This window comes from Acomys russatus, chromosome 9 (assembly GCF_903995435.1).
Source record: "Acomys russatus chromosome 9, mAcoRus1.1, whole genome shotgun sequence".
In the NCBI taxonomy this organism is placed as follows: domain Eukaryota; kingdom Metazoa; phylum Chordata; class Mammalia; order Rodentia; family Muridae; genus Acomys; species Acomys russatus.
In genome coordinates, this window is record NC_067145.1 from 52516380 (window position 1) to 52530796 (window position 14417).

The window sequence follows — 14417 nt, forward strand, 5'->3', positions numbered from 1 at the left end:
CCCACACTCTCCACCTCCACGGTGCCTCACCACTGAGCTCACTGAGTCTCTGGAGCCTAGGGCCTCCTCAGACCTAGAGCCACCTCGTTGCAGCACATCCCCTCATCCTCTGCCTTTCCCTTCTTGTTCCCTTCTTGACTTCAGCCCTGTATCCCATCACCCCTACTTCCTCCAAGATGGTTACTTGAATCATCCTTTCTCGTGCGTCCTACAGCCAACTACCACGTTGCCTGCTTCCACTACCTACAGACTACCCTTCATCCTTGCTTTCCTTCTCCTGCCCCTCTGAGCCCAAGTGTCCCTAGAGCGATGTTGGTGGCTACTCCCTCCATGGCTCTCAGTAGACACATGCTAAGCCATTGTTTCACTAATGCTCTAGAGCCGCCTGCTGACTATTCTTTCTGAATCCCTTGGCTTCGCAGTCATCTTGGCCGCCTTCATGGTTTTCTCTGCCTCCATCATTTATTCCTAAGCACTGGTGTTCTCCACAGTCTGTGCTCAGCCAGGTGCCCTTCATCCTCTGTGTTTTCTCTAAACAGTTTTTCTGCGCGTTGTTTGACGACCACACATACGATAGGCTCTTCACGTTCAGTGTGTTTAGCATCCAGTTTCAACTAAGCACAGATTGAAAACAGAAAAGCTTTGATGCACAGCATAGCTCAGGGGTTAAGTGTATGCTTTAAATGTGTAGACTTTTGCCAGTTGGTGGTAGCAAACGTCTTTCATCCCAGCACTCAGGAGGCAGAAACAGGCAGATCTCTTAGTTCAAGGCCAGCCTGGTCTACAGAGCAAGTTTCAGGACTACACGGAAAAACACTGTCTCAAAAAACAAAAAAAAAAGCATCCAACAACAACAAAACCAACCATGTAGACTTTTTCCATGTGATTATTCCATAAATAGTGCAACAATACAACATTTTACTTAGGTGCTGACACTGTGTTAGTTCTCATGAGTGTCTAAATTTGGTTTGAAGCATGTGGTGACAGCTTCGGTGATGCATCAGTTATAATGACTATCCTCCAGGGTCTTGGAATTGATCCCCACAGACTCAGACCTAACACTGTCATCAGCCCAGCTTCTTTCACGGTACCTCTGCCTAACCTTCTGCTGGCCATGTCATGTGGGTGCTCCACACACAGCTCACCCTAAGACTGTGGTGTTCCGCCTTGACCTCACACCTTCCTTTCTGAAGTTGCTGTACCATAGGTTTCACCACAGAATGTACACCATCTGCCCTAGATGCTTGACCGACTGGAACAAGTATCAGCTTCCTAAAGGGATTCCCCTCTCCCCCTCCAGCCTGCAGGGCCACCCTCTCCCCTCCAGCCTACAGAGCCACCCTCTCCCCCTCCAGCCTACAGAGCCACCCTCTCCCCCTCCAGCCTGCAGGGCCACCCTCTCCCCCTCCAGCCTGCAGGGCTACCCTCTCCCCTCCAGGCTACAGAGCCACCCTCTCCCCCTCCAGCCTGCAGGGCCACCCTCTCCCCCTCCAGGCTACAGAGCCACCCTCTCCCCCTCCAGCCTGCAGGGCCACCCTCTCCCCTCCAGCCTGCTGGGCCACCCCTCTCCCCTCCAGCCTGCAGGGCCACCCTCTCCCTTCCAGCCTGCAGAGCCACCCTCTCCCCTCCAGCCTGCAGGGCCACCCTCTCCCCTCCAGCCTGCAGAGCCACCCTCTCCCCTCCAGCCTGCAGGGCCACCCTCTCCCCTCCAGCCTGCAGGGCCACCCTCTCCCCTCCAGCCTGCAGAGCCACCCTCTCCCCCTCCAGCCTACAGAGCCACCCTCTCCCCCTCCAGCCTACAGAGCCACCCTCTCCCCTCCAGCCTGCAGGGCCACCCTCTCCCCTCCAGCCTGCAGGGCCACCCTCTCCGCTCCAGCCTGCAGGGCCACCCTCTCCACAGCCATTGTCACTTCCTGCACAGTTGCTCTGCCTGCATCTGAGTTCACACACTTGGCTTTTTCCTTTGTGTATTTCCACAGGACACGATCTTGGAAGTAATATCACTGATCAAGGGTGTAACCATTTTGTGGATCTTACTATGTTTTGTTATTATTTCCCAAGAAAAAATTCTCAGTCTTCTGCTACTACTATAGTTAACGCTTGACTGGGTCAGGTCACACAGTTTCGCTGCTATCAAATACAGCCTTTTTGACAGTATTTTTCTAATTTAAGATAGGTATACAAAGCGTGCTTAGCAGTTCTTTGATTTACATATTAGTTGAACATTTTCCCTAGTATTTTATACTTCAAATACGCTATTGATCTATAGGACTATTGAACTCACTCTTTTATATGACTGCACTCTTTAAAGATATTGACCATTCTGAGGCGTGTGTGTGTGTGTGTGTGTGTGTGTGTGTGTGTGTGTGTGTGTGTGTGTGTATAATGTGGCCAGGCTTGTGGCTCTTTTAAGAGGTTTGGTTTTCATTGAATGGGAATTTCAATTTTTGTATAGTTAAATCTGTCAATATTTCCCTTTGTCATTTCTTTTTGAAAGAGACCTTTTAACACATTGAAATTACCAAGGTTTAAAATACCAGGAAGGCACTGCAACGGCGTGTCTGCTCACTGACCTCACAGGCAGCAAGGTAAAAAAGCGGGTTGAAAAGCGGTCAGGAACAGAAATGTCAACTCCACACCTCACACTTGGCCACACACTGTGCGGCTTTCCTGGGGTCATTGTCCTGTCTCTCTTTTGTCCTGCCTGCTAAAGCACTTAATAGGGCAGGAATTTCCTCATATCTAATGCAGTGTGCTGGGTGTCGGTTCCTGTGCCCAGACTGAGTCTTAGAATTTCAGTAAGTCACAGTTACTGTGAGTTAGTTTTTTACAGCTAGTTAGTTACTTACTGTACAGTAAGTTATTTACATTGAGTACTGAGTCCTTAGGGATCATTGGGAGAACATCTCTGTGTAATGTTGCGTTTGGTTTTGCACAGACAGCACAGAGTCGTTTAACATGTTTGCTCAACTCTGTCATGAATGGACCTGGTAGAGCCATATGAAGTGTTTTCTTTTCTTCCCATTAGACACATGCACACACAAAGAGAGCAGCTTCCACACAAACTGCTTAGTGTTTCCAGCCAGTTTTCTGTTGAAACACAAGCCATCACGTGTAGCCACGGCTCAGCTGCTTGCCATTTTTACGGAAAGCGCACAGTGCCACTGTGGAGGCCTGTCTTAGGGTTTCGTTGCTGTGAAGACAACATGACCATGTCAATTCTTGCAAAGGAAAACATTTAACTGGGGCTGGCTTACAGCTCAGAGGTTTAGTCCAGTATCGACATGGCAGGAAGCACAGCAACGTGCAGGCAGACACGGTGCTGGAGAAGGAGCTGAGAGCTCTGCATCTTGATCTTCAGGCAGCAGGAGACTGGTGCCACACTGGGCTTAGCTTGAGCATAGGAAGCCTCGAAGCCTGCCCCCACAGTGACACACTTCCTCCAACAAGGCCACACCTACTCCAACAAGGCCACACCTACTCCAACAAGGCCACACCTCCTAGTGCCTCTCCCTATGGGCCAAGCATTTAAGCACATGTGTCTTTGGGTACCATGCCTATTCACACCATGACGTGGATGTACCCTGCAGATCTGACATCCTCAGAAATTCACCTCAGGGCTGAGGCAGCAGTTTGTAGTAGAGTCCATTCTTCGTGTGTGTGTGTGTATGTGTGTGTTTAGGTTAAATTCCCAACACCAGGGGGAAAAAACAACAAAAGACAAAGACTTGTTTTCTCTTTGGACTGTCGTCCTGTTTTGTTCTGTCCTCTTTTGTTACTGTTAAAGTATTTAGTAGCATTTCATGTTTTCTTTCAGTCTTTACCGAAAAGTACTGTACTGCGAATCGTGTGGATAAACTTCCTGGCCCAAGGGACTGGGTACAGATTCTACAGGATCAAATTAAGCTGGCCAGAAGAAGGTTGAAAAGAGGCTCAGGTATGGATGAGCTGTAAAGGAAGTCACTGTGAGTGTGCTTTACTGAACTCTTTGCCTTTATGAAGCACAGCGCTTTCTCTCTGGGGCATCACGGTATCTTTTGTCTCTGGAATGAGATGTTCTGTGTAATGTGCTCTGGTTGGCTCTCATGAACTTTAAAGTTGCCATAGGATTGAATAGTAAAAGTTATGTAGGCCATTTGCTTTGAATAGTACGGGATGAAAAGATTTCTAATCTCATCTGTGGTCTAATGTGCTTCAACGTGTAGAATTGGGTCTTCTGTGGTCTGATTTTTATCTAACTATTGATTTTGTTTGTTTATATCTACATGAGCTTTTTAAAGGACTAATTGCTCAAAATTTAAAAAGGGGGTGGGGAAGCAGCAGGATGGTGCATACTTTCAATACTGGCACTTGAGATAGAGACAGAAGGAGCTCCATAAATTTGAGGTCAACATGGTCTACACAGTGAGTTCCAGGACAGCCAGGGCTACACATTTCAAAAAAAAAAATTAAAATAATATTTTAAAAATTTATTCTGTCAGAAACATCACATCAGGTTGGAATGAATTTAAGGTGTGTGTGTGTGTGTGTGTGTGTGTGTGTGTGTGTGTGTGTGTGTGTGTTTAAAACTTGAAAGTTGGCATCTTGGCAGTTGTTTTCTCAGGCAAAGTGAACACCAGTTGATTGTGTCTATCTAGATGTAGTCATCGAAGTGTCAGCCTCCCGAATTGCACCACCTCACCACCTAGAAATTTCTTTGGGTCAGTTTTCTCCTATCATCCAAAAATTGTTATTTCTAGTAGATCACAAGTCTCTGGGTTGTATTTCTAAATTTCATGTAAATTAGTATATCTGTAATCAAAAACAATATTGAGATTCCTGAAAAAACAATAAAAATAGGGCCTGAGGGAGCTAGCTCAGCTGGTAATATGCTTACCTTGCAAGCTTGAGGAGGTAAGTTCCCAGAACCCAGGAAGAAAATAATTAAATAAATAATGACGCTTGCCCTTGTAATCTCAGCACAGGATCCGCAAGGTGGGCTAGCTAGCCATCTTAGCCTGCTTGATGAGTAAGGGGCTGGAGAGATGGCTCAGTGGTTAAGAGCACTGGTTGCTCTTCCAGAGGTCCTGAGTTCAATTCCCAGCAACCACATGGTGGCTCACAGCCGTCTATAATGTGATCTGATCATATTGTATACATAATAAATAAATCTTTAAAAAAGAGAGAGAGACGACACATGAATAACAAGCCCTGAGATTGCGCTCTGGCCCCACATAGGCGTGCACACACTTAACATATACACAAAAGAGAATTTTAATTATCGTATGACCCATTAAACTCATCTCCAGTACATCCCCAAACAAACCCAGTATGTTAAAGAGACAATTGCATTCCTGTATTCATTGAGGCATTTTTCCTACGCATCCACCTTACTCCATCAGTTGATGATGAAAATGTGCTGTACGTACATAACTAAATGCTTTTGATCCTTTAAAAAGAAGAAATTCCCTTGTTTGCATCAACATGGGAGAACCTTATGCTGAGTGAAATAAGCAGCACAGAGATACAAGGCCACAGACTCTCACTGAGGACTCAACAGAAAGAGTGTAGCGTGATGCTCAGGCACCAGGAAGGAGCCTGGAAAGATGTTAAGCAAAGGAACACAGCTTCAGTTAGACAAAAGGAGTGAGAGTGATTATGTGACATCAGAACTAGCAGTGTTATTTATGCTGTACTTGAAAAGAATTGAGTTCACATCACATATTTTCATAAAGTATTTGATAAGTAGATGAATTCACACCATTAGACACCATTCTACATGTGTATGATTTCAAAATACCATGTTGTTCTTCATAAATACACACGATGTTTTATATTAAAAGAGGATTTTTTTAGGTTTGCTTCCATAATACCATCAGAGTAGTCTAACAATGGAGAGGCTCAGAGCCTGATAGTTGCCCAGGCTGTGGGCTACAGGCCCCAGCTCTCCCAGTCTGAATCAAGGCCTGGGGATTCCTGGAGACCATAGTCTTCAGTCCACATTGGAATCAGAAAGAAGCTGCTTCTGACGTCAGCTAAGGAGTCAACACCAGCAGCAACAAGGTAGATAAATTCAGTGGTGAGAGTGAAGGCCAAAAGAGGGGAGGGGGGATGAAAAAAACCAAAAACCTTTCCTCCTGTGTCTTTTATCTGGGCATCTGCTAGGAAATGCTGTCCACACTGAGAATGGCTCTTCCCATGTAACTAAAGCCCTCTCCCACAGGCCGCTTGATCTCAACAGCGCCTTAGGATTACTCCAAAGTGCATCTTGCTCTGTCACATTGACAACTTAAAGCTAACACCACACTCATATGCTAGTGTTTGCACCCCCTGCAGAAAGGAACTGCCCTGGCCCCTGAACTTACTTATTTCCTTCTTCATTATTAAATGTATGCATGATTTTTATTCATCAAATGAAAACAAACCCCAGATCGTCTTGGCAGCAGGCTTGGGGACTCTGTGAAACTGAAGCAGGAGACAGTTTGGAAGGTAGACATGGGAGCTGAGCCTCACCTCACTTAAGCTATTATAGAGGTGTGTGAGGGCACCGCTACTGAACCAACCTCTGAGTGTTTGATGCTCATTAGCTCTCACAGTTCTGGAGGTTGAAAATCCAAGATTTGGAGCTTTCTTGCTCTATCAGCCTGTGGCCGAAAGGCACAGAGAAAGTGAGAGAGAGGAAAGGGGGACACACCCACCCCTCACCCTCAAAGGCAGGACAGAGTATTACCTGATCACCTCCCATCAGGCTTCTCCTGCCAGCTCTGCTGGGCTGGAGACTGGGCCTCCAATGCATCACCTTTGAGAGACACATTCAGACATAGCAATCTCGAGCGGGTGCTTGCAGCTGATTCCTCCCCAGTACGGCCCTGTCCTCCGGCCTCAGGCTCTGCAGCCAAACTGGCCTTCTCTCTGGCTCTGAGATGGCTGCTCTCTCCCACCTTTCACAAGCATAGCAGAGCTTCCTTTCTCCTGAAACATTCAGTAGAGATTGCAGTACTTTCACTTCAGTCACCTGTAGAGTCCCTTTCCTGATTCCTGGATGATGAACTTGAAAGCAGAGTCCATTCCTGTGCCATGTTTGTGTCCCAGACAACACAGTGAGCCAGGGCCAACTCTCAAGAAATCTTTGAGTGACTCAAGAAAACATCAGTAATTACAGAAAGGAAGACACAGCCAATGCCCTGCTTTTCTTGTGAGACTATGAAATCCTGAAGAATACTGCCATTTTTCTCACTTAAGGTTCCACAGTTTATTCTGTTCCCTCTAGACCCAGTGGGTTGGCATGGTCCCTGAACTCTGCCCACTGGAAGAAAGTCCTTAGGACTCCTAGTGTTCCTTTACAGCCGGCCGGCATGTTAGAATCTCCCTAATTCTGCTTCCTCAGCACTTTCTCTAGTCTCCTTCTCCACTCATCTGTTGTAGCTCCCTCCAGGCTCCTCTCTACTCCCATCGTCCCACAGAGATTCAGAGTCTACGCTGTCCCCTGGCCTCAACCAGCTGGAAAATATGTGAGGTTAACCTGCTACTACCATGCTTTTCACTTGAGTGCTTCAGGTCCTCTGCTTCTGCCCCATGTTACATCACAAGGGCCCCCTTCCACTCCTGGAAGAGATTAAGACAGGAACAAAAAGGAAAGAGAAAACTCAAGCAACAGTGGCCTGTTGGTTTTACCCAGTGTATAATCCCAGACTGAGCAGTGATGTCTTAATTCAGTTTTACAGGCAAAGCAGGTTTCAAGGTGCCACTTAGGCCTGCGTGGCACCTGTGCCAATAACTATGACATTGGTTTGTGTTTCCTAGATTCTGCCTTGAATGGCTCAGCTGTTGGGTGTGTAAAGACTTCCGTCCACATACCTCCTAATTTGAAAGGGGAAACTGTTTGTTGGCCCAAAATACAAAGACACCAGATATTCAGGTTTGAAAGAAATATGAAATGTGTCATAATGAAAAGACATAAACCTAGCATCAGCGAGGCAAAGGACCACGGAGCCACGAGCCAGCCCCCCACTACTTTTGCTTCCCTCACACGCTGCTCCCAGGGGTACACTGAGCTACCCCAGGCAGGCCAGCTAACACCTGCACATGTAGCTGCTCCTGTCCTACTTCCTGAGGACTGCTGGGCACAGTTGGGGAAATGTGAGAACTATTGATGCTCCTCGTTGTAGCCCTACAGAGAACCTGGAAAAGGATGGGGCTTTGAGGTGCCAGGGCCTGCACCTCTGGGGCAAAGGAACGTCCTGTTGGGCTTAAATATTTAAAGTTCCGGGGAAACCTTTAAAGGTAGAAGTCATAGAAAGTCAGGAGACATTGGAGGTGGATATTCCTATGGAGGGAAAAAAAGGCACAATCTTCCTGGACCACAAGATGAAAATAAATTCAGTTTAAATTTCATTCTTCTAGTGCCTTCGCCATGTTACCTATGTGGATTTCTCGCCACTGTGACAACTTAAGGGAGGTTTTGTTTTGGTTCGTGGTTTAAAAAGATGCAGCCGGGCGTGGTGGCGCACACCTTTAATCCCAGCACTCGGGAGGCAGAGGCAGGCGAATCGCTGTGAGTTCGAGGCCAGCCTGGTCTACAAAGTGAGTCCAGGATGGCCAAGGCTACACAGAGAGACCCTGTCTCGAAAAACCAAAAAAAAAAAAAAAAAAGATGTAGCTCGTCCTGATGAGGAAGATGACTTGACAGGACGGCAGGAGCAAGCAGTTGGGACTCCTCATCCCCTGCCATCTCTGTGAAACAGAAAGCAGAGAGAGACTCAGGATGGAGCCATGAAACCAGGCCCAGGCCATAACCCATAAGCCTATACCTACGTCTGCCAGCCAGGCCTCCTGAAGGCTCTGCAGCCTCTCAAAAGAGTGCCCACAGCTAGAAGCCAAGGATTCGAACAGAGGAGCCCAGGCCAGGCCAGCGGCCTGCAGACCTTAATCCTTCTCTTGTCAGGTGCTGAGACCAGGGTCAAGTGTCCCGGCCTCTCTCGCCTTTCCCGCGTCCACCCTAACACACACATCTGCACACAGAGGGACTGTGTTGCTGCATTCCCCACCCGTACCCCAAACTGGCCAGTCACGTGCACATACACTTGGCTGTTTCTCCAGAAGGAGACCCAAACTGTATCATGCTCCCCAACCATTCTTTACTCCGTAGTTCAAAAGATTGACTTGAGACTCCAGGCATCAGGATGTGACTTGAGACAGTTGGACTTTTGATCAGCAGCTTTACACATGTGCTCCTCCAGCATATTTATGGTGTGTTGGGTAGGCTGTGTTGGCCACTGAGAAAGAAGCTGACTCTAAGACAGAGCCAGCCCAGACAAGTCAAACCAGAGCAAAAGGATGGCCCCCGGCTGGAGCAGGCAGAATGTGTCTCTGTGTGAACCATTGGTGCATTTCTCAACAGCGTAAGGGGGCACGGGATTGGGGGGGGGGGCAGCAAACAGAAACAAGAGCCACTTGCCTTTCCTGAAAGAGCCAGCATCTATACTGTGACTGGCTTGATTATTTTCCATCGAGATGATAATATAGACAGTGTACTAAAGACCTACCACAACTTCCATAGCCTGGTCTATCATACTTGGCTCAGCTCCTAGAACTGGGTGCAGACTCTGACTGGACAGAGCCAATCAGCTCATGGCTCGGGGGAGTGTGCGCTGACTGTAGGAGAAAGCAGTGCCCCTCATGAGTGGAAAGGTCGTTATGCAAATCCAAACAAATTCATTTGGGGCTGTCATCACATGTAATAATTTTTTCCTATAACTAGAATTCTGTTCCTAGTGGGATTTTTATCATTTTTATTAGATTACTTCCTCAGAGCTGAAATCACAATTTATTGTTTGCGTTAGACCCAGGAGTAAAGCTGTCACTGCTACTAAATTTTTATTGGACTTGCTCAGTCTTTTCCAAATTTTACAACTTGATCGTTGCCGGAGAAGAGCAGCTGGGAGCTGCTTGTTACAGACAGGTGTCCTAATTAAGTAACTCCGGGTGTTCTTCACCCTTGACACTTGGCCCTATGCATGCAGCCAGCATATGCTAACTTATATGTAACAGTTTATGTATATTAGGCCATATATGTCCTGTTATGACAAAAGCACATGATCATATAGGCCTGCAGATAAGAAGTATAAGCAGGAATGGAGAGAGAGCTCAGCAACTTAAACCGCTGGCTGCTCTTCCAAAGGAACAGTTCCCAGCACCCACATAGTGGCTCACAGCAAACCATAACTCCAGTTCCAGGGTAACCAGTACCTTCTAGCCTCCAGGGGCCCCAGGCAGGTGTTGTAACCCCAGCACTCGGATGTGGTAGAAACGGGCTGATCCCAGGCTTGACTGACTGGCCGGTCTAGCTAAAACTGTGAGCTGCAGGTTCAGGATGAGAACTTGTCCCCCCAAAAAATTATGTGGAGAGTGAGAGAGGAAGACACCTGTCAATGACCCAAGACCTCCATGTGTGCCCACATGTGGGAGTAGGCAAGGATGTGCACGCACATGTGCACACATACCAAGAACACCTAGTGTCTTTTATCTAGATAATTTTAGTTTGTCTTATATCTTTTCTGGAAAGCGCCTTATCCAACTCAGTCTTGCCAGTTTTCTTTTTGTCCTGCTAATAAAAGCTATCAACCTTGACTGTCCCGTGTTGTCTCTGTTTTCCTGCTGTGGTGACTCACATGGGCCAGCAGATGTTGACACCAGGTCTACCCACCTTAGGACAAGATAGGAGAGACTAAACTAGAGATAGAAAACGGGGAACACTTCTGCCTGTGTCTGCCCTTGGCCATGTTTAACGCACAAACAGTGAAAATGAGAATATAGAATTTGCTTTGGCTTTTCCGCCAGCGCCACACTACAAGGTGAGGCAATAATCTGGCTTCAAGGCACACAAGTGCAGCCATAAGTGGGATGGGGCAGGCCATAGAGGATGCCACCAGAATTATCCCAGCGGTCACATGCGAATGTTTCCTCTGTCCCTAGCATGTAAGGGGAGACTTACTCCCCTGAGTTACCAGACTTCTGAGCCCCTCCCTTTGCTTTGCATTTGGTAGAAGGTTTTGTGTGAGAGAGAGATGAAGGAGGATCGCCCTTTGCAAAACCCATAAGGAGACTGAAACACTTATCAGAAAAGTGACTGGAGAGATGGTGCAGGGGTTAAGAGCACTGACTGCTTGTCCAGAGGTCCTAAGTTCAATTCCCCGCAACCACATGGTGGCTCACAACCATCTGTAGTGAGATCTGGTGTCCTCTTCTGTCTGGTGCTCTCTTCTGTCACAGTCATACATGCAAATAGAGTGCTTATATATGTAAATAAATAAATCCTTAAAAAAAGAAAAGAAAAGCGACACTTGCATTTTAAACTATGAAAGGGAGGAATCTTTTGAACAAATACGTATTTTCTCTCTGCTTCCTTGATGACTAAATGGATCCAGGAGTTAGACGTGACAGCTCCAGAACCAGGCATCTCCAAAGGAAAGTTCATTCTGAGAATTCCCACTAGGAGGGGCCTTGGGCGGGGGGAAGAACAATTGTATAGTCAGAAGGCAGTAACTTAACATGCCTTCACTGTGTACTTACACAGTCCATCCTGCTGCTGGAAAATAAGAAAAAATGAGCCGAAATCACCCATGGTTGACAAAAAAAAAAAAAAAAAAAAAATCTGGAAGACAGGAGGGTTGACTTCTTGTCATGACCATCCAGACGAGACTGTGTTCACACAACGATTGCTCAGACCTGTCCTGTGAAGCAAGTGAAGCGAACAGGCAGAAGATAAAAGCCGCCGTGTACACTGGAGTCGTTTTAATTGTGTTCCTGTATCCCGCAAAATGAATGCGCTCGCCGCAACTAATGAGATTTGTGTCTTATGTTTGTAACCAGCAGAGGTAGCTGACGGTGATGAAAGACTGGACGGCATCTCCCTACCGCCAACAGGTAAACCTGCTGCAAGGAGACATTTGCATTGAAAATGCTTTTACAGTGAAGGATGCAGGTGCTAGGGCAAGCTGCTTCTGTAATAGGCCTGGGCCCTCACATTCAGAGTTTCTTGGGGGCCGTAGGTTAAGATCTGTTTTCACATTGAATATGAAAAGCAACATTTTTCTCACACCCTCTTTTATATTCATAAAAATCTCAGGAATGCCATAGGTAATCTATTGTATATATGTGTAATAATATAAATAAATGTATATGTACAAAAATATTTTTTTTAAATCTCAGAAATACAAATCCTAATAAGTTAGTATTGCAACACACCGCCTTGCCAAGCCTTTAGACATTAAAAGGCATTTTTAACATGAAACGACATTTAACTTTAAACCAGGATTGTCAGCTTTGTGTGATCAAATTCAGGCCCATTTTGTCATATTCCACCAAAAGGCCTCTGAGAGGCAGCCATCAGCACTCTCCGCTTAGTAACTGCTGTGTTTTTAAGTATGATTGAATAAGCCAGTCCGGTTTGAGTGACACACTCCTGGTGTTTGAACCAGGTCAACAAATGCCACAGGGCAGCACAGAAGCGTTGGACGCACAATTGTGTTCAACTGTGGGCTTGATCCCGTCCTCTCCTGTAACACCTCTGCTCCTGGCCTCCTCCCCAGGGTGTGAGTTCACACCCATGAGGAGAACAGTGCCTGATCAGTGAGCCTGTGTCCAGCAGTTTATCCCCTCACTTGGTCTCAGGACTCCCTACTGCTCATCTCCTTCATCCATAAACTCCAGACAGTCCAAAAAAGAAAACTTCTAGTTAAATGGTGGCTGTGGCTTTTGTTTTGCTTTGCTTTGTTCTCTAGATCTAGGGCAGTGAGACTTGAATTAAATTTAGAAAATACGAGTAGGGTATATAGTATGTTTATAGGAGCTCTTGGTAGAGTCTCTACTGGTCACGTGGTTTTCATAACACATATCTTGAGGGCTACTAATGCAAAGCGTATAGGTGAACTTAGAGGTGCCAGAAGCCATTACACTGTGCTTTCTCTACTTTGAATAGCCAAGCAACAAATCAATAGACGAATAATTAAATGAGCCACATGGTACAAACACACACACACACACACACACACACACACACACACACACACACACACACACACACACACATTTTGTCTGTTTCCATACTGGTAACTCAGTAGAGTTGGATGTGTGATCTCAGCATTCCTTACCATTTTCTGAATATCAGGACAACTCATACTGACAATACTTTTGTCCCCTTTGACCCATTCCCAGCAGCTGCAGGAAATACTAATCACAGTCATGAAGCTGTGGTTCAGAGCCCTTGGGGAGGAATGTCATGCATTTGTGGTTGTCCCCTGGGCATCTACAGCACCTGTCCTCTGTGTCAGATGACGCAGTGGCCTTCTGCTTTGTTACTTGAAGACCATGCATCTTGCAATTCTGCATTTGCCTTTAACTGTCTAAAGATGGAGGCAGAGATGTTTCAGAGAACAAGACAGCCCAGGGACGCTGGAGGAGCTAGCTTCATGGGAGTGCCAAGCTGCCAAGGAATCTGAAAATGAAGGGAACTTGGGTGCTCATATGGACCAATCCCTTCTTCTTAACCAACCCTTTTATTTCACAGGGGGTGGAGGGGAAGACTGAGGTCAGAAACACTAAATGACTTCCCCCAGGTGTCACAGCTGTGGTAGCCTGGCTAGGCTTAGTCCCCTCAACTTCCGTAAGCCAAAGCCAGCTTTTCTCTGCACGTTTCTTAAAGATCCTGGGAGACACGGACATGCAGTCCCATTAGGATTCTGATTCTGTGCCTCAGTCTTCACATTTATAAAGTCTGGCGTCGACCCAAAGTTCACTTCAGTTATTACGTTCCTGTCTTCTAATGCCTTCCTTAAATTCTGCCCGGGCCTGTGAGGTGACGGAGAAGAAAGGTTGTTGTTGGTAGATACAAGTACAAGCCGAGAAACATTGTTTACAGTTTTTCAAAGTGTTTATCATTTTAGAGGAGGAGGAAAGAGGTCACAGATTGGTTCTCTGATTTTTTTAAAAATTTTATTTATTGCATATGAGTGCTTTACAGAAGAGGGCAGCAGATCTCATTATAGATGGTTGTGAGCCACCATGTGGTTGCTGAGAATTGAACTCAGGACCTCTTGAAGAGCAGGTGGCGCTCTTAACCACTGAGCCATCTCTCCAGCCCAGTTCTCAGATTTTTAAGTATCGCGTTCAATAATCTTGGTAGCCGGTAGCAGGCTTCATGGTTGTCTTCTTCTTCTTCTTCTTCTTCTTCTTCTTCTTCTTCTTCTTCTTCTTCTTCTTCTTCTTCTTCCTTTGTTTTGGTTTCTTCGAGACAGGGTTTCTCTGTGTGGCCTTGGATGTCCTGGACTCACTTTGTAGACCAGGCTGGCCTCGAACTCACAGTGATCCGCCTGTCTCTGCCTCCTGAGTGCTGGGATTAAAGGCGTGCACCACCACGCCCGGCTCATGGTTGTCTTCTA

The 14417-nt window shown here is 46.5% G+C and overlaps 2 protein-coding genes across 5 annotated transcripts in view; one reads left to right on the plus strand and one right to left on the minus strand.

Moving 5' to 3' along the window:
* Positions 1-14417, minus strand: part of Prpf18 (pre-mRNA processing factor 18) — an 807949-nt gene that overhangs the window by 143171 nt on the left and 650361 nt on the right. The window lies entirely within an intron of this gene.
* Bend7 (BEN domain containing 7) overlaps positions 1-14417 on the plus strand; it is an 83244-nt gene that overhangs the window by 65979 nt on the left and 2848 nt on the right. The window contains exons 7-8 of one of the 3 annotated variants that reach the window (XR_007831193.1): positions 3818-3965; positions 11851-11904. Coding sequence is in view for 2 of the 3 variants with exons in the window: in XM_051151331.1 (XP_051007288.1) it covers positions 3818-3937; positions 11851-11904 (174 nt within the window). In the remaining variant the exon portion in view is untranslated. The remainder of the gene's footprint in view (positions 1-3817; positions 3966-11850; positions 11905-14417) is intronic. The other 2 variants (XM_051151331.1, XM_051151332.1) reach the window with 2 other exon arrangements.